At 42.7% G+C, this 20,041-nt stretch overlaps 1 protein-coding gene across 1 annotated transcript; it reads left to right on the forward strand.

The window, feature by feature from the left end:
* The first annotated feature begins 3,637 nt into the window (after positions 1-3,637).
* On the forward strand, positions 3,638-19,171 carry LOC126209980 (homeobox protein unc-42-like). Its single transcript, XM_049939090.1, has 3 exons — positions 3,638-3,982; positions 18,811-18,918; positions 19,157-19,171. The coding sequence occupies exons 1-3, from the start codon at positions 3,638-3,640 to the stop codon at positions 19,169-19,171; spliced, it is 468 nt and encodes a 155-aa protein (XP_049795047.1).
* Positions 19,172-20,041: the final 870 nt, after the last annotated feature.

The following is a 20,041-nucleotide window of genomic DNA, read 5'->3' on the forward strand; positions in this document are numbered from 1 at the left end:
TTTTCTTAAAAATCAGCTCAAGTTATCCAGCGTATACTCAACAAGTGTTTCATAATGAGAGATCTTAGCAACTTCCAACAAATTTTACATATAATTTCAAATCTTTTATAAACTTTTTTCTCACTTACATGTATAACGTCAAATATTTAAATCATTAACTGTCATTTGTAGAGTACTCACAAGTTTGCGTGGGAGTTCGATTTTTTAAAGAACTGGGTTCACGACCAAGTCCCACAGAAACAAGAAGTTGTGGGGATATTGACTGATGCGCATCACACGCTGTTACAAATAGTCTCCTGTATTATCTACGTGATTAGTATATAACCTAATTACTTTCAATATGTATACATGAACAAAGTTTGTAAACTTGCTGATTTCCATGTCCCAAAGTGTGATTTATTCATAGGACATAAGTAGTTGGTCTATATGCTTCATCGGGTCTACTGTAGGGGAAAGGGGGACACAGTGTAACAGAAAAGTTATTTTCTCCAGTTTTGGAAAACATATTTGTGAAGACATTCTTCCTTTTAAGTATTTTTCTTTAAGGATCTTTTAGCAGTCATTTGAAGCTTACATACTCGGAGTGGCTTTCAATTTGATTTGCCTATCGGGAATGTTATGTGTGAATGTAAACTGTTACAGTGTGCGCCAGAGCGGGGCAGAGTGTAACACGTACTGGCGTACAGTGTAACAGGTATAAAAAACTACATCGGCGTAACTTGTACTATTCAAGTGCTTCAGAATACAAGCTACCATTAAATGCTGGATAAAATTCATATTTAGAGTCTTTAAAAATAAATTCAATTTTTTTACAGTATTCGTCGAATATTAAAACTTTTTAGACTGGCATCATAATTAAGATGTCCGTTCTCCCTTCTGGATTTCCCCAAGATAAGATGTTTTGGTAAAACCATTATCATACTTTTTCCTTACACGTACCTTGTATAAGATATATGAGGACGCACAAATCCATTTGCATTTTTGGCTCCTCTACGGAAAAATGTCACTTCATAGTTACCATAATCATCATCCTCATTCGTGATCACCTACCCGATACAGTAAAATGGACTCTTGCCAGGAAAGCATGTTAAAACACGATCACCTTGCGCAGCTGTCCTAAAGAGTTCTTCTTGGCTCTCATTTTGACGTTTAATACGGTATGATACACTAGTATATGACTATGTTATCAGAATTACAGCAATTGTTGATTACTGTAAACAAAAGAAAGAATATTTTATTGTGATAAAAATTTATTTCACATACCTCAAAACACTTTTTCTTCACTACATATCAAATATGAATGTTAATCACTTCCATAGTACACTGGCCAAATAGGGTAACAAATGACGTTTGCAAATAGGTTAAACACAAGGCTGCTAAGGTGATAAATTACTCAGATCCAAATGTTACTGTGTGCTCCATGTTACACTGTACCTCACCTTCACTTACACATTTCTTCAGTTTAAGTTTTTAGCAACGTGCACATCTTATAATTTAAAACTTTTGTATTGTTTATTATCTATTACTGTTGCTACTGTACGTTAATTCGGCATGCGGAATTTTTAAAGCACAAATCTGGTTGAGGTGTAGTTTTTCAAATGGTAATCTAAAACTATTAATTAAGAACTTTCACATAGACATAATTTACTATTGCATACGCTGATGGTTATGTACTTGCCTTGACCGTCAAAAAATTTACTATTGCATACGCTGATGGTTATGTACTTGCCTTGACCGTCAAAAAAGTATCATTTGAAAAAATGAATGATCATTTGTAAAAATGAATGATCTTTAACACAGTGCGGGGAAAGTAGCGGCCCCGTGATGGATTCCTGTGGATCGCCCAGTGTACTTTATCCCATGTGGCGTCCCTCAGAGAATTATTTAGCTGCCCACTGCGCTTCCTGAGTTTTGATTGGGATTCTCTATGTCTAAAATAAAAACAGTGCCTTCGTAAGCCGTTATTGACGTAATGAAATGAATTCGAATGCTGTGAGTAAGATTCTAGCGGAAAAAAACTCGAGAGCTAGTCCTGACTTCTGCACACTTCCAACATTTCAGTTTTTGAGCCACTCATATTTTTTTTCTGACTGTAGCTTCCAACATTAAATTGTGTCTTTCCACTGCCGCATTGTGTTTTTCCGTTGTCGCATTGTATCAGTTTGCGTTTCACTACAAAAATACTTGTCACACAGCATCCCCCACCCTTACTCTGTCATGACCCAATCCTCCTTTATGACTGTGCACCATCGCACGGCATCACCCCAGTAGGTAAAGCTGCTTTGAGATTCCCAACATAGCTTTTTGTACTATACAGCAATCCAGTCCATGAGTCTCTTAGTCTTCCTTATTCCTCTGTACAATTGTAGCGGCACTCTCCAGTACCATTTGCTGCTAGTCATCGTCCTAACTTTCCTTTTGGCACTAGACATCAATGAGTTAAACGACGTCCATAGCTTCCCTTGCACCCCTGCACCATTTTAGCCACTCCCGAGTAGGACTAGCATGTTGCTACCATTGGTCCCTAAAAAGTCTCACCGTTCCCATTACCACAATACTTCAGCCTCCACTGTGTTCCAACACCATTGTAAATGTACTCTTCAGTAGACCTACCATGCTGCTAGCCTTGGTCCCTGCAGGCCTGCAATATTTGCTTTACTGCTAGACATCGTCCCTACGCTCATTTGTGCCCCTACACTTTTATAGAGGCATTCTCCAGTGCCTCCACACTACCAGCTTTGTTCCTTGAAGACTTCCATCATTCCCATTGCCATTCGACATCAGAACAGCGATGACCCTGGTCTTTCTCTACAGTTGTAGAAGATCTCTGAATTAAAACCACTCAACTGCTATGCTTGGTATCTACAGATTGCTGATGTTCCCTTCTTGACCCCTGATCCATAATGGTCCTAGCCTCTGGTGTACCTCTGCATCTTTGCAGAGACTTTTCCCTGTACAGCCATCACTGTGCTAGTTCAGGTCCGTTTAAATGCCCAACATTCCATATCTCTCCAAACATTAGACCCATGTTGATCCTGGCCCCCTCATACCCCTACACTAGTGTAGAAGTACTTTCTTCTAGGACTCCCATATTGCTAGTCTTTTGTACATCAGACCTGTGAGGACCTTGGCCTTCCTTATGTTCCTGTACCGCTGTAGAGGCACTCTGCCATAGGACTACCACGCTCAGAAATCCAAAAATTTCAAAATTCTCTTTGGCACTAAACATCATTCGGATCCACAAGAATCTTAGCCCTATTCTTGCCCCTGCACTGCTACAGAATCCCTCTCCAGTAGGGCTACAATGCTGCTAGCGTTAGTCACTCCCAACATTTCAACATTCTCTTTTCCACTAATCATTCATCAGATCCATATGGAGCCTAGCCTGCTTTGTGGCCCTGCACCACTTTAGTGTCACTCCACAATAGGAGAGCAGCTACCAGCCTTGGTCCCTGAAGAGCTCCAAGACTCCGTTTGACACGAGACATCTCTCAGACCATCGATGATATTGACCTCCCTCATACTCCAAATAGAACCACCTCGCTGCTACGATTGGTCCTGACAAACTCCTAACACCACATAGCTATCTGATCCATGACGATCCCAGCTCCCCTTGTACCCATGCTCCACCCTTCTCATGCAGAGCCACCTCGCTGCTACCTTTCGCTCCTGCAGACCCCCAACATCCCGTTTGGCAGCAGACCTCAGTCAGTGGCTCGCTCGCGCCCCTCCACCATTGAGAGATCCGTTGGCGGTGAGCGCTGAGCGCCCGCCCTCTGCAGACGGCCGGTGGCCACTGTGTGCTGCAGGAGCCGAGGGCGCCTTCAAGAAGCTCAAGCCGGAGCCGGCGACCGCGGCGCTGCTGGGGGGCGGCTCTGGGGGCGGACCGTCGCCCGCGCCGCCCCCGCACGCCGGCCACACGCCTACCACCGCCTCCTGCCCCACGCCCGCGCGACGTCGCCACAGGACCACCTTCACCCAGGTAAGCGACCAACGACACTCTACCCTGGTGTATGTCTTGTGATCCTTTCTGCATTCAGCACTACCTTCTTTCGCACTGCAGTGACTAAAACAGTTATGATGTACGTGAAAAGTATTATTCATCTGTATATGGGAATGACCAAAATGAAAATCTGTGTCGGATCGGTACCCGAAGCCGAATTTCCGGCTTTGCACTAGCGGTCTCTTAAGAGTTTTGGCTACCCATGCACGACTCAAGGCTAAACCTAAACTTCCAAACACAGCTGCTGGTTGTTCGTACTCACAGCTGTGAATACACTTCGTGTATTCTATAACGGCTGTAGTCCCTTGCATGTCCGAAGGCACCCACACAAACACTGCAACATCGGATTTATCTGCCAATACCAGACAGTGACTCTCAAATAAAATGTCTTCCTTTGTGCGAGAATTTCATAATATTTGCACGAGTAAGGTTGTGACACAGGAACGATAACATTTGAAAGTTCGGATCTGCCTGTGAGTCACGCACAGATAACCAAAGCCTTTAAGGGGACCGTCCGCATAAAGCAGGAAATCTGGATTCGAGCCCCACACACAGATAGCCAAAGACGTTAAGGGGACCACCCATGCAAAGCAGGAAATCCGGGCTCAAGCCCCACGCACAGATAGCCAAAACCCTTACGGGGACCGCCCGTGGAAAGCAGGAAATCCAGGTTCGAGTCCCACACGCAGATAGCCAAAGCTGTTAAGGGGACCGTCCATGCAAAGCAGGAAATCCGGGTTCGAGCCCCACACACAGATAGCCAAAGCCATTAAGGGGACCACCTGCACAAAGCATGAAATCCTGGCTCGAGCCCGACACACAGATAGCCAAAGCCGTTAAGGGGACCGTCCATGCAAAGTAGGAAATCCAGGATCGAGCCCCATGCACAGATAGCCAAAGCCATTAAGGGGACCGCCCGTGCAAAGCAGGAAATCCAGCTTCGAGCCCCACATGCAGATAGCCAAAGCTGTTAAGGGGACCATCCATGCAAAGCAGGAAATCCGGGTTCGAGCCCCACACACAGATAGCCAAAGCCATTAAGGGGACCATCTGCACAAAGCATGAAATCCTGGCTCGAGCCCCACACACAGGTAGCCAAAGCCATTAAGGGGACCGTCCATGCAAAGTAGGAAATCCAGGATCGAGCCCCACGCCAGATAGCCAAAGCCGTTAAGGGGACCGCCCGTGCAAAGCAGGAAATCCGGGTTCGAGCCCCAAGCACAGATAGCCAAAGCCGTTAAGGGGACTGCCCACGCAAAGCAGGAAATCCGAGTTTTAGCCCCAGTTCGGCACAAATTTTCATTGTCCTCATTCCCTCATACAGCTGATGGAGCTTCGTATTCGCAACTGCTGGGGAGCTCATTGTATCCACATAGTGCCCTATTTGTCCTATTTGCAGCTTATTGCTGCAGTGTCTTGTACTTACTGAAAAGATACCATTATGATGACCCCGAAAAGATTAGTCATCCAAGGATTCTTGTGTTTAGTTAAAACCGAATTGGTTAAAATAATAATTACAAATACGGGGTGTTCATAAAGTCTCTCCGCAGTGCCGTATGGTTGTTAGCCGCGAGTGCCGTATGATTGTTCGCCTGCCTGGGTTACTTCCCTTCAAGAGGACTCTCCCAACATTCCACTTTTTCGTTTATCTCAGCCAGCGTCAGTAGCATCTTTGGTGTGTGTCGTTACGTGTTGACGTGAACGTTTAAGTTTAGTTCCTTTGTTTCGTTGTTGTCACTGTTAAAATTCTAACCATTGAAGAACGTGTGTTTTTAGTCGAACAAGTGTTCAAAGCTGGCAGTAAATACACAGTTTCAGTTCGTCAAACATTTGATTCAGTTTTCCCGGAGACAACAATCCCACATCGCGATACTGTGCGAGATTTGATTAACAAATTTCGATGTACGGGTTCAGTGAAAGATGCACTGAGAAGTGATCGTCCTTGTGTTTTGTCTTAGGATAAACTACTCGATATTTCCGATAAAATGTCCATGAGTCCGAACAAGTCAATAAGAAAACTCGCCCAGGAAACCGATGTTAGTGTCGGAACGGCCCACACAGTTGTAAGGAAAAAATTAGAACTTTTCCCATACAAAGTGACGTTCGTGCAAGAACTGAAAAATACTGATTATGGCAAAAGACTGCATTAGTGTCAATCGTTCAAAAATTTCGTGCAACAAAATGGAAGGGATATTCTTAATGAAAATTTTTTCACTGATGAGGCGTGGTTTCATTTATCCAGGTACATGAACCAGCAAAATTCTCGTATGTGGAGTACTGTAAATCCATTGTGTATTCATGAGGAACCACTTAATTCTGTGAAAATAGGAGGTTGGATTGCAATTTCTAGACGTCAGATTGAGGGTCCCATATTTTTCAACGAAACAATAAACGCACAACGATACTGCAGTGATATTTTGTACCCATTCATAGGAGACCTCGTGTGAAGTGAAATACTGAACGGTTATTTTCAACTAGACGGTGCGACCGCGCATAAAGCTCGCGTTTCAATGTCACTGCTTGTTGATGTTTTTGGTCATCGCATAATTTCACAGGGACTTTGGCCTCCACGATCGCCTAACCTAACACCACCTGACTTTTTCTTCTGGGGTGCAACGAAAGCAATTGTCTACAAAAACCGTCCAAAATCGATCAATGAATTGAAAACTGCAATATCCACTTTCACTGCTTCTGTTACAGAAGAAACGTTACAGCTTATGTTTGGAAACATGATTAGACGAATTTAATAGTGTATTCAACAACAGGAGGGACACTTTCAACATTTAACCTGAAAATTTGTAAGTAAAAATGAATAATCAATAAATTAATAGCTTGTATTTCACTGAGTTTCATTTCGGTATATTCACTGTGGGATACGGCACGCGCGGCTAACAATCATACGGCACTGCGGAGAGACTTTTCGAACACCCTGTATTAAGAAAAATTATATTCTGCAATAACGAATAACTTTTTAGTGTACCTAAAATTATTATCACAGTTTGCGTTTTAATATCAATGTAACATCTTTGAAAGTTATCTTTGGTACATCATGGTCTTTGGTAGTACGTTAGCGCGATGTGTTGTGAGCAGTTGTGGCTGAGTTAGTGATTGAGTTGGTAAAGTAAAGGACTTGTAACGAACAGTTTACGCTGTTAATGCATCTGTTTCAAGACTATGCCAAGTTACATACAAAAGTTTGTGAGTTTTATCGGTATGACGGCTAAGTCTGTGGAAAAATGCGTGGAATCTCACAAAAATATTTCAGTCATTTCTTAGCAAGCCCTGACCTCATTTTTTGGCATACTTGAATGTAATTTAACTATCCCTGCACACTGACGCCCCAACAAGATAAGCTGAAACAAAATTTCTCCTGTTTCCTCCTACATCATTGCAATAAATGTGCTATTCACATAAAATGCAATGATAATCAATTCATCTACACAAACCATTTTTAATTACTGGTCAACAATAATCGTGGATTTACAGCGCCTACCTACTTACATGGAATATACAACATATCAGAGGTTCATTAAAACTAGAAAATCACAATCGCCTGTCGCAGAATTTATGACGGGAAGCCTCCTTTCCGAATTAATGCTGGTTTACTGTCAACAGCGACGCACAGCTTCAGTGTATTCACAGAGTGGCATCGCCTGCTAGGAAAAGCTGCCATAATTACGTGTTTGTTCACAAATAGTTTTGATTGGACGACCACCATCAAGTCACGGGATAATATTACACTAGGTTAACGGAACGTTACTTGATGTGAAATACGCAGTTCTGCAATTGATGATAATTATGTATTTGATGTAAGGGAAGCTTCCTTTAACCCGATCTAATGTTAACCCGTTACTTGAAGACGGTCGCTTGGCCAAACCTGATTGTCCGTGGGTAAACACGCAATTACAGCAGCTTCTCGTGGCCGGTGATGCCAAACTGTTCATCCAATAATTGGCAATCGGACTTTTGGCAGGTAGAATTAATTACCTAATTACTAGGCAATTTTAAGTAGCGGAAGCGAAACATATTCATGGAGCTTTAGACAGCCCCAACACACACACACACACACACACACACACACACACACACACACAAACACACACACACACAAACAAACAAAACCAATCAGTACCAAAACACATGGAACAGCAGAATTAAAAATTTCATGGGAAAAGAGGCACAGCACAATTTAAATATCAACGCTGATCACAACGGTCTATATCCAATCAACGCTGTCGAAATCACTTCGTTAAAAAAACAATACCGGCAACAATAACGAAACGAGATTATTTCACTCACGCATTCGCGTAAATTCATCTGACGGAGAGCTGAGCAAAGTAACCAGGCGAAGGTATTCCCGCTTTTTAAGTTAAGTAGCAAGAGACGGAAATGCGTAGAAATGAGTGATTGCAATTTGCAACTGCTTAAGTATAATACCGACTAGTTTAATTACCTCAGGATTACATTAAGTACATTTAACACTTCAAGTTTCACCAGGTGGCAAAATGGCCACTCAAAAACTGCTTAATATATATATATATATATATATATATATATATATATATATATATATATATATATATATAAAGAAGTTTTGCATCACCTCGGTTCCGATTATTCCGGAACATGTACGGAAAACTGGAAGAGAGATCAACATAAACACCATTTCCGCCCTTTTTCTTGCTCATGAAAATCAAACATTGCATGTTGTACCACCATACAGCGAGACTTTTAGAGATGGTGGACCAGACTGTTGTACACACTGGTACCTCTAATACTCAGTAGCACGTCCTCTTGCATTGATGCTTGCCTGTATTCGTCGTGTCGTACTATCCACAAGTTCATCAAGCACTGTTGGTCCAGATTGTCCCACTCTTCAATGGCGATTCGGTGTAGATCCCTCAGAGTAGTTTGAGGATCACGTCATCCTTAAACAGCCCGTTTCAATCTACCCCAGACATGTCAGATAGTGTTCATGTCTGGAGAACATGCTGACCACTCTAGTCGAGCAATGGCATTATCCTGAAGGAAGTAATTCACAAGATGTGCATGATGGGGGCGCGAATTGTCGTCCATGAAGACGAATGCCTCGCCAATATGCTGCGGACAGGGTTCGACTATCGGTCGGAGGATGGGATTCACGTATCATATAGCCATTACGACGCCTTCTTTGCCATCAGCGGCGTACGTCGGCGCCACATAATGCCACCCCAAAACAGCAGGGAACGTCCACCTTGCTGCACTCGCTGGACAGTGTGTCTAAGGCCTTCAAGCCTTACCGGGTTGCCTCCAAACACGTCTCCGACGATTGTCTGGTTGAAGGAATATGCGACACTCATCGGTGAAGAGAACGTGATGCTAATCCTGAATGGTTCATTCGGCATGTTGTTGGGCCCATCTGTACCGCGCTTCATGGTGTCGTGGTTGTAAAGATGAACTTCGCCATGGACGTCGGGATTGAAGTTGCGCATCATGCAGCCTATTGCGCACTGTTTGAGTCGTAACACGGCGTCCTGTGGCTGCAGAAAAAGCATTATTCGATATGGTGGCGTTGCTGTCAGGATTCCTCCAAGCCATCATCCGTAGGTGGCGGCCATCCACTGCAGTAGTAGCCCCTGGGCGGCCTGAGCGAGGCATGTCATCGACAGTTCCTGTCTCTCTGTATCTCCTCGATGTCCGGACAACATCGCTTTGGTTGACTCCGAGACGCCTGGATACTTCCCTTGTTGAGAGCACTTGCTGGCACAAAGTAACAATGCAGACGCGATCGAACCGCGGCGTTGACCATCTAGGCATAGTTGAACCACAGACAACACGAGCCGTATACCTCCTTCGTGGTGGAATGAGAGGAACGGATTAGCTGTCGGACCCCTCCGTATAATAGGCGCTGGTCATGCATGTTTGTTTACATCTTTGGGCGGGTTAGTGACTTGTCTGAACAGTCAAAGGTACTGTGTCTGTGCTAGAATGTCACAGTCAACATCCATCTTCAGGAGTTCTGGATTGTAAAACATGGTTCAAATTAAATTATTTGCACTTTTCACAGATAAAAGTGAAACTGTGTTCCTCAGATCCTGTACTGAATTCGTGGGCCCAGAGCGAGCACAATTCGGACTAAAGCAACTGCTCCTCTGGTCCTCAATTTGAAAACTTTTCTTCAAAGTAAGTGCTCTCTCCATCACTGTCGTCGAAACGAGGTCTTCTAGGGTTGTGTTTAATGCTCTTCGCATTCTTCTTGTTTCTGTCTTTCTTTTCTTTGGCAACTTTTTGCTTTCTTTCATTTTATTTTTCTTCCGTTTCTTTATTTTCCGTTTCTGGCTCATTCTAATAAGGACATGCTGCAAGTACCGCCGCCGCCACCTTCTTTCGGCCGCTGCAGCTACTTTTACCCCTGCACGAAGTGAGCAGAACTAACCGCCGCGAGGACCGCTTTGCCCGCAGTGATGTCATTATACAAAAATTGTATACTCTCTAATAGCGGGACCGAAATTTCAATAACTATAGTAGGATTATGGAGTCATTTATTACAGTTTCAACAAAATTTCATTACAGAGGCATAAGTAACATTTGCTCTCGACAACTACTACACAAACTGGTCATTCACCTGACGTCAGGATAACCAAAATCAACAAACGTCATTATAACACTGTGGAACTGCACAGCAAACAGTTTAGGCTTCACGGCATGACAGGGCCCTCCAGGGAGAATAAGCTAAAGCAATTCCCACGCCATGCCAGTACTCTATAGCCTTCAGAACCCCAGCGACCACTTTACCGGACACTTCCCTACTCCTCATTTTTGTCACGCAGCAGTTGGGAAAAATGATTTTATAGGCGTACAGTTTTGTTTCTTGGAACTCATATTTAAAGCGAATGTATTTTTGCGGTATTGCTGGGATATATTACGTTGTGACAAGTGTTAACATTGCATCGAGGTGTTTAGTGCATCCTTGCCTATGAGAATTTTTGCTGTGTTTTGGTATTATGCCTATGGTGCGTCTCAATATACATGTACGACCATAACTTCATTCCATGACATAACACTGTCTGTAACTTACTTACATGATCCTACCTGCGGACAGTCCGATTGGCTGTCATTACAAATTCTAGGCCTTTCAAGCGGCATTTACTGACGTTAAAGCGTACCACTGCACTGCAGTAATATATTATTTTGAGTCATAAGTTACGACGACGGATCTTCATAGGCCTACTTCAGTACTTGTGTACAATTGCTAGTTCTGTTCGTGGACTGTGCGTATGCCATAGTTCGTAAACAATGTTGGTACTGCAAAAGCGGTTACGTACATTAAGAAAAAAGCTGTCCCGACGCAAACTTGCTTCTTCTGTCATCAGGCATTCATGACTGAATAATGTGTAACTTGTAATATTTCTACACGAATTTTCTATGCTGAGATCGGATGCTAATAGTAGAATAAAAACGGGTTACAAGCCGTGAACTGTCTGGGGAAGTTAATCTTGCATTACTAAGCAACTGTTTCACGACTGGGTATCTAGTCTAGGTTTACCACCTTACCAATCAGACTAACATTGATTATAATCTTTTACAGTCATACAACAACCGGTAATATATCTATATATAAAAAGGAGAATTTAAATAAAAAGAAAGAATTCAGTTTATATTTGCAAATTTATTTTAAGATTGTTCATTGAAATTTCAGTATATTATACGTGAGTTATAACTGAGCTGGTGCCTTATTTACGATTGTGAAAATGTGAGATTGGACTCTTATGGAACTCATAAAATATGGAGCCAAGATTGGGAGACTGGATACAACACTGCATTCATAAAACAACACACAAAGAACATTGAAACACATGCAAGAGAAAGTTAACCACAACCAACAGATTCAAATTTTCATTCAAAGAAATTACGTTCGTAGCACAATCCTGTCCGTCATGTAATTACCACACACTGGTATACTAAATTCATATTAACTCTTTGTGAAATCTTCCCAAGAAGAATAGCTGAGGGCTACTTTGAATTACACCACATGCTTCACGTGGTCAACTTGGTTTACAGAAAGCGTATAAAAATGGTTCAAATGGCTCTGAGCACTATGGGACTTAACATCTATGGTCATCAGTCCCCTAGAACTTAGAACTACTTAAACCTAACTAACCTAAGGACAGCACACAACACCCAGCCATCACGAGGCAGAGAAAATCCCTGACCCCGCCGGGAATCGAACCCGGGAACCCGGGCGTGGGAAGAAAGCGTATAACTCCACAATAATTTAGATAATAAAAATAAATTAGATCGAAAAGCAATTGACAAAAGAAAAACCTTGAACTGGTTACTAACGTCTTACTGTTAACCTGACGGGTCAAACAGTTATATAAGCACGTGGTACTGGTCTCACAAAGTAATGACAAAGCAACTACCGCAAAATAATCTGAACTTGACACGAGAATTACACTCCGCTGCAATTTAAGATAGCATTAGATATTTTAGAGCTAAACCTGAAATCACGGTGATTAAACTTTCAGTTAGGCTGAACTTAACAAATCCATTGTCCTACGGACTTAGCAGACACGCGCTTCGCCGGAGATCTTACCATTTCAGACGCTCGCACCGCCAGACTGCAACTGCCTACTACTGGACTGCAACTGTGCTTTTAGGAACCGTAGCTACCTGTTCCAACGTTGGTCCTACTGTTCTCTAGCAGACAGCCTTGTCTGCTACCCTCAAGCATGCAACTACAAACACATTTGATCATTCATCCTCTCACACAGAAGGGAAGGGGGATGACAGTATCTTATCATACACAGTATATAAAAGAAAGCGGATGTAGGTTCCGTATGAGACTGTGTGACATGAATTACATATAAGAATTACATATAAACTTTGTTTTAAAGTGTAGTAGTGTGACAGATCGTTCTTGTTTACGTGTAAAAGTAACACGTTCCACTACTCAGTCTCCTCCCAGATAGTCAGAAACGCCACAGTAAATTTAGGAGAGGAATTTACTCCATAAATGACATCAGATTTAAGAAATTAAACATGAAAGGAATCCAACAGAGACCTTTCAAACTGACCAGCCTTACTCAATAAAATATGTACAAAACATATTTCCCTGGGACAAGCTATTAACTGTAGAAGCCACATTTTTATCTCCCTCGTGTAACGAATAGAAATATGTACCAGGGCAAGAACTCGAACTTCGATTTACTATTTGAATCGATAAAATCAGAAACTCCTTATGTCCACATATTTTGCGAAATGGGATAATGGCGGATTATGTATCTTTGAAGGCAGCGACATTGATTGTGATAGGAATACCTCATGTCCACTTAATTGTTTCCATGTTATGAGATGGTAAATGTTACCGTTTTGTTCAGAAACGTGTCATGTCCAGTGAAATGACGCATTTCTACGTTTAGTGAGCGGAAATATCATTCTCTTTGATTTCTCGTTGATTTCCTTGGTAGTTTACTTTGTTTTCTAAGGTTGTTGTACCTGAGTGCTAAACAATTGACAGTTAATAATGTACAGAGTGATTATAATTAAAGTTAAACTTTCAAACCGCTGTAGAAATAACAGCACTGGTCAGAATGACGTGAAATTGCAACGGAATATTATCGGAGAAGGGGTAAAACGTATGTCAGAGGAAAAAACAGTTACAAAATGTAGAAATAGATGGCGTTGTAACCATCATAATTTAATAGTGGTCGGCTACAATTGACAAATTAATCATACAACAATGCCTAAAGTGTGAGTGTGACGTAATACAAACTGTACTAACCAGTGTGCATGGGTGTACAGGTGTGATACTGTTTGTTACGTAAGACCATCCACCACGGCTAGGTCATATCACATCGGATGGGAAAAATTGACATTTAAGTGTCCTGAGGCAAAAAACCGCATGAAAAGCATCATTCACATTGGTTTTTAATTGTCCTGAGGCCAAAAACCTCATAAAAAGCATCAATCAAAATCAAATCCCATTATTAATTTCCGTGTGACTGGCGCACAACATGTTCAATATGCTGCCCACCGTTTTCTGAAACAAGTTGAAACGGAGAAACAGCATGTTCCACAACTGATCGAAATGTTTCCGAAGTCACGTTCAGAAAGTCTTGCGCAATGCCGGCCTTGAATGCAGCTAACTTTGCAGTCGGAACACTGAACGCAACATCTTCCAGATAGCCCCACAGCCAGAAGTCACACGGGACGGCCAGCCTTTAGAGAAAAGGCGGCTGATAATTCTAGCATTTCCGAAATGTACCTTCAGCAGCTGCTTAACTGGATTTGTAATGTGCGGATGTGCGCCATCTTGCATAAAAATGATCCCATCCATACATCTACGCTGTTGGAGAGCTGGAATGACGTGGTTGCGAAAAAGACACTCATAGCGAGCAATAAATTCTAAAGCAAAGGTCAACAGGAAGCAACTCATGCACACGAGTAATTTTGAATGGATAGCAAAGAAGGATCTTTCGTAGGATTTTACGCACCGCGCTCATGGGTATGTCCAATGTTCGGACAGTTCTCCTTGCACTACACGTTTGCACAATACCTCTCGTCTCCTCCTGCATTGCTGTGGCCACTGCTTCCGCTGACGCCGAATCAGTTCGTTTCCTCCCTCTACCAGGTTGCACACCAAAAGAACCCGCCTTGTCGGAATTCCGAATCATTTTCTCCAGACCCACAGCATTCATCGAACCAACGCCTTTTTAAACCCTTCAGTGTCCGGAACTTCTGCACAGCGACGTGTGCACAGTCATCATTCTTGTAATACAGCTTTACAAGCAGAGCGCGATCCTGCATTGGAACAGTCATGGCGAACGTCGCAGACGCGAAAGCAGGAAAAGCCGTGTACCCGGCGTGTTTATACCAGCTTCAGTGGGTTATGCGGGTGACAGACGTTTTCATGTATGTATTCTGCCACATACAACGCCATCTATTGACAAAATTTTCACATTATTTATTTTTCTTCTGACAACATTTCCCCCCTTCTCCGATAATATTTTGTTGCAATTTGATTTCATTATAACCAGTGATCTTACACTCCTGGAAATTGAAATAAGAACACCGTGAATTCATTGTCCCAGGAAGGGGAAACTTTATTGACACATTCCTGGGGTCAGATACATCACATGATCACACTGACAGAACCACAGGCACATAGACACAGGCAACAGAGCATGCACAATGTCGGCACTAGTACAGTGTATATCCACCTTTCGCAGCAATGCAGGCTGCTATTCTCCCATGGAGACGATCGTGGAGATGCTGGATGTAGTCCTGTGGAACGGCTTGCCATGCCATTTCCACCTGGCGCCTCAGTTGGACCAGCGTTCGTGCTGGACGTGCAGACCGCGTGAGACGACGCTTCATCCAGTCCCAAACATGCTCAATGGGGGACAGATCCGGAGATCTTGCTGGCCAGGGTAGTTGACTTACACCTTCTAGAGCACGTTGGGTGGCACGGGATACATGCGGACGTGCATTGTCCTGTTGGAACAGCAAGTTCCCTTGCCGGTCTAGGAATGGTAGAACGATGGGTTCGATGACGGTTTGGATGTACCGTGCACTATTCAGTGTCCCCTCGACGATCACCAGTGGTGTGCGGCCAGTGTAGCAGATCGCTCCCCACACCATGATGCCGGGTGTTGGCCCTGTGTGCCTCGGTCGTATGCAGTCCTGATTCTGGCGCTCACCTGCACGGCGCCAAACACGCATACGACCATCATTGGCACCAAGGCAGAAGCGACTCTCATCGCTGAAGACGACACGTCTCCATTCGTCCCTCCATTCACGCCTGTCGCGACACCACTGGAGGCGGGCTGCACGATGTTGGGGCGTGAGCGGAAGACGGCCTAACGGTGTGCGGGACCGTAGCCCAGCTTCATGGAGACGGTTGCGAATGGTCCTCGCCGATACTCCAGGAGCAACAGTGTCCCTAATTTGCTGGGAAGTGGCGGTGCGGTCCCCTACGGCACTGCGTAGAATCCTACGGTCTTGGCGTGCATCCGTGCGTCGCTGCGGTCCGGTCCCAGGTCGACGGGCACGTGCACCTTCCGCCGACCACTGGCGACAACATCGATGTACTGTGGAGACCTCACGCCCCACGTGTTGAGCAATTCGGCGGTACGTCCACCCGGCCTCCCGCATGCCCACTATACGCCCTCGCTCAAAGTCCGTCAACTGCACATACGGTTCACGTCCACGCTGTCGCGGCATGCTACCAGTGTTAAAGACTGCGATGGAGCTCCGTATGCCACGGCAAACTGGCTGACACTGACGGCGGCGGTGCACAAATGCTGCGCAGCTAGCGCCATTCGACGGCCAACACCGCGGTTCCTGGTGTGTCCGCTGTGCCGTGCGTGTGATCATTGCTTGTACAGCCCTCTCGCAGTGTCCGGAGCAAGTATGGTGGGTCTGACACACCGTTGTCAATGTGTTCTTTTTTCCTTTTCCAGGAGTGTATTTCTATAGCGTTTTGGAAGTTTAATAATAATCACTCTGTACATAAACGTTATATGACTATATTGAAAGTAGTATGACACTCAGTTTTCATTAAATTATTACATTGTTTGACTATTAATTGAGCATTGTTGAAGCATTTCTAACATGAGTAATATAGAACCACGAAGAAAGAGAAGGAAAGGCTTCTGCAACAAACGGAAATATGATGTTATAAAGGAAGCAAGACTGAAAAACAGAAAATACACAAACTAGAACGGGGAAGATGTTTAGGCCACAGCTCATGGTTTACAATGCAGCACATATTGTGCATTATTTGTTTGTTGATACATTAATAAATCGCACTAAAACGGTATTTGTTGCAATTGATTTGATGTAGAAACCCTCATGCCCACACTGTTGAGAACATACCGCTCATGTCCAGTAGTTACACATATTAATATTTCGGTTCCTATTATATGCATGCGCAACCTTTTGGATCTAGAATAACATACCCTGCAGTATAAAATGTGGGATTTTTCTCAACGGCTTTCAGTTATTGGATCTTCTGATAATCACGTTTTTAGCTTCTCTTGAAACGTTCCTGGTACTGGACATAAGGGGTTTCTGATTTTATGAATTCGTTTATGCTCTAGATTACGAGTGAAGAGGACAGAGGCACTATGGTGTGAAGAGGGAAACGAACTATTCCGTACGTCTTTTATTTTTTATTTTATTTATTTATTTATTGTTCCCTGGGACCAAATTAAGGAGAAGTCTCCATGGTCATGGAACGAGTCAATACATGAAATTATAACACGATAGTAAAAACAGATAAAATGAAATATAAGAAACATATTCAGGCGACAAGTCGTAAATTTAAATAAAGAAAATCAACAATGTAACACTGGAATTTGCTAAATTTTTCAGCTCTTCCAGGAGCTCCTCGACAGAATAGAAGGAGTGAGCCATGAAAAAACTCTTCAGTTTAGACTTAAGTGTTTGGGCTACTGCTAAGATTTTTGAGTTCTTGTGGTAGCTTATTGAAAATGGATGCAGCAGAATACTGCACTCCTTTCTGCACAAGAGTCAAGGAACTGCATTCCGCATGCAGATTTGATTTCTGCCTAGTATTAACTGAGTGAAAGCTGTTAACTCTTGGGAATAGGGTAATATTGCTAACAACAAACGACATTAAAGAAAATACGTACTGTGAGGGGAATGTCAGAATTCCCAGACTATTGAATAGGGGTCGACAAGACGTTCTCGAACGTACACCACATATAGCTCGAACAGCCCGTTTTTGAGCCAAAAATACCCTCTTTGAATCAGAAGAATTACCCCAAAAAATAATACCATACGACATAAGCGTATGAAAATATGCGAAGTAGACTACATTTCGTGTTGAACTGTCTCTTATTTCAGATATTGTTCTAATGATAAATAAAGCAGCATTTAGTTTCTGAACAAGATCCTGAACATGGGCTTTCCACAACAGCTTACTATCTATCCGAACGCCTAGGAACTTGAACTGTTCCGTCTCGCTTATAATATGCCCATTCTGTCTGATCAAAATATCGGTTCTTGTTGAATTGTGAGTTAGAAACTGTAAAAAATGAGTCTTCCTGTGATTTAGCATCAAATTATTTTCCACAAGCCACGAACTTTTTTCAAGAACTACATTATTTGTTACTGTTTCAATATTACACACAAGATCCTTCACTATCAAGCTGGTGTCATCAGCAAACAGAAATATTTTTGAATCACCTGTAATACTAGAAGGCATATCATTTATATAAATAAGAAACAGCAGTGGCCCCAGCACCGACCCTTGGGGAACGCCCCACTTAACAGTGCCCCATTGGGACTGAACATCACTACCACTCTCAATATTGCGGAGAATTACCCTCTGCTTTCTGTTCTTAAAGTAAGAGGCGAACCAATTGTAAGCTACTCCCCTTACTCCATAATGGTCCAACTTCTGCAGTAATATTTTGTGGTCAACACAGTCAAAAGCCTTCGTTAAATCAAAGAAAACACCGAGCGTTCGGAACCTTCTATTTAATCCGTCCAAAACCTCACATAGAAAAGAGAATATACCATTTTCAGTTGTTAAACCATTTCTAAAACCAAACTGTACATTTGACAGCTTCATAACTTCCGTTCTTCCACACCAAACTCTCCCCCCACAGCTGCTACACGTATTGCTCTCCAAGTTGTCCACCCCATCTCCCTACACTCCTACTTCTGTCTCATGCACCGCAAAGTCCTGATGCTACGTGCAGGGGGCAGAGGAAAGTGAGGAGTCACTAAGTAGCTCTGACGGCAGGCCTCCCTGCTTGCCGGACTGCTGATTCTGAGACGTCTTGTGATTCCCGCAGGAGCAGCTGGCTGAGCTCGAGGCGGCCTTCTCCAAGTCGCACTATCCGGACATCTACTGCCGCGAGGAACTGGCTCGGACCACCAAGCTCAACGAGGCCCGCATACAGGTAGGACAAGCACGCCGACTACCTATACCGCCTAGCTGTGGCTGAAGCCACAACTCCAAATGTAATCTTATACAGTGAACAACGCGTTCACTGCCACCACAATCTACATACATTGTTTATACCGTATCTTCACTGACAAGTCTTGATAATTGCCATTGCTTTATTCCATAACAAGTTGTATGATGTTTTTTTTTAAATTGAAGTGACTTCGCTATGGCAGTAGACATTAATGTTCCAGGTGAAACGGCCCTGATTGAAGATGCTCTCGTAATCTCTATATACTTTATAAAAGGCAATGTCCTTTCTGACTTACTATTCATCCCCCAGACAAAATCGCTAAGGAATGTGGAGCTTACACTGTGTGCGTCATTTAACAAGTTATCTTTCGAAATACCAACTCTAAGGGGTGGAACACAGATGACGAATTTTTTTAAAAAAAGTCGTTATTAAGACAATTTTGAAGCTAGACCTACGAAAATTGGTATTCGCTTTCTCGGACAGAAATAAAGAAGTACATGTTTCAGTATTTTTGGAAATTCAACCCTACGAGGGTGAAATGTTGCGTGTAAGCTTTTTGTTTTGGAAATATATCACTATTATAAAACTACTAAAGTATTTTTGAAGCTACATTTATGAATACTGGTATTTGACTTCTCCATTACAATTAAAAAAAATACGTGTTTCAATGTTTTTGGAAATTGAACCCCTAAGGGTGTGAAAAAAGGCAATGAGATTTTTTATGACAACATTTTGTTATGAAAGCATTTTAAAGCTAAATCTATGAAAAATTAAATTTGACTTCTCAGCCAGAAATAAAAATACGCGGGTTTCACTGTTCTTGGAAATTCAACCACTATGGGGTTGAAACGGGAGATGAAAGTTTTTATGGAAGTATTTCATTTTGCAAGCATTTATGAAACTAAAGCTATGAAAATTTATATTTGGATTTTCGGTTAGAGATGAAAAAATTTGAAGCTAAATTTATGAAAACTGGTATTTCAATTCTCAGCTAGATATAAAGAAATATTTGTTAGGGGATGAAAATAGCTATGGAAATATCTCCACGTGAATGCAAAAACTTCGGCTCCAGCTACCAGAAACTCTTTTTGGTTAGAAATACCTT

Source organism: Schistocerca nitens, chromosome 10 (genome assembly GCF_023898315.1).
Source record: "Schistocerca nitens isolate TAMUIC-IGC-003100 chromosome 10, iqSchNite1.1, whole genome shotgun sequence".
Taxonomy (NCBI): Eukaryota; Metazoa; Arthropoda; class Insecta; order Orthoptera; family Acrididae; genus Schistocerca; species Schistocerca nitens.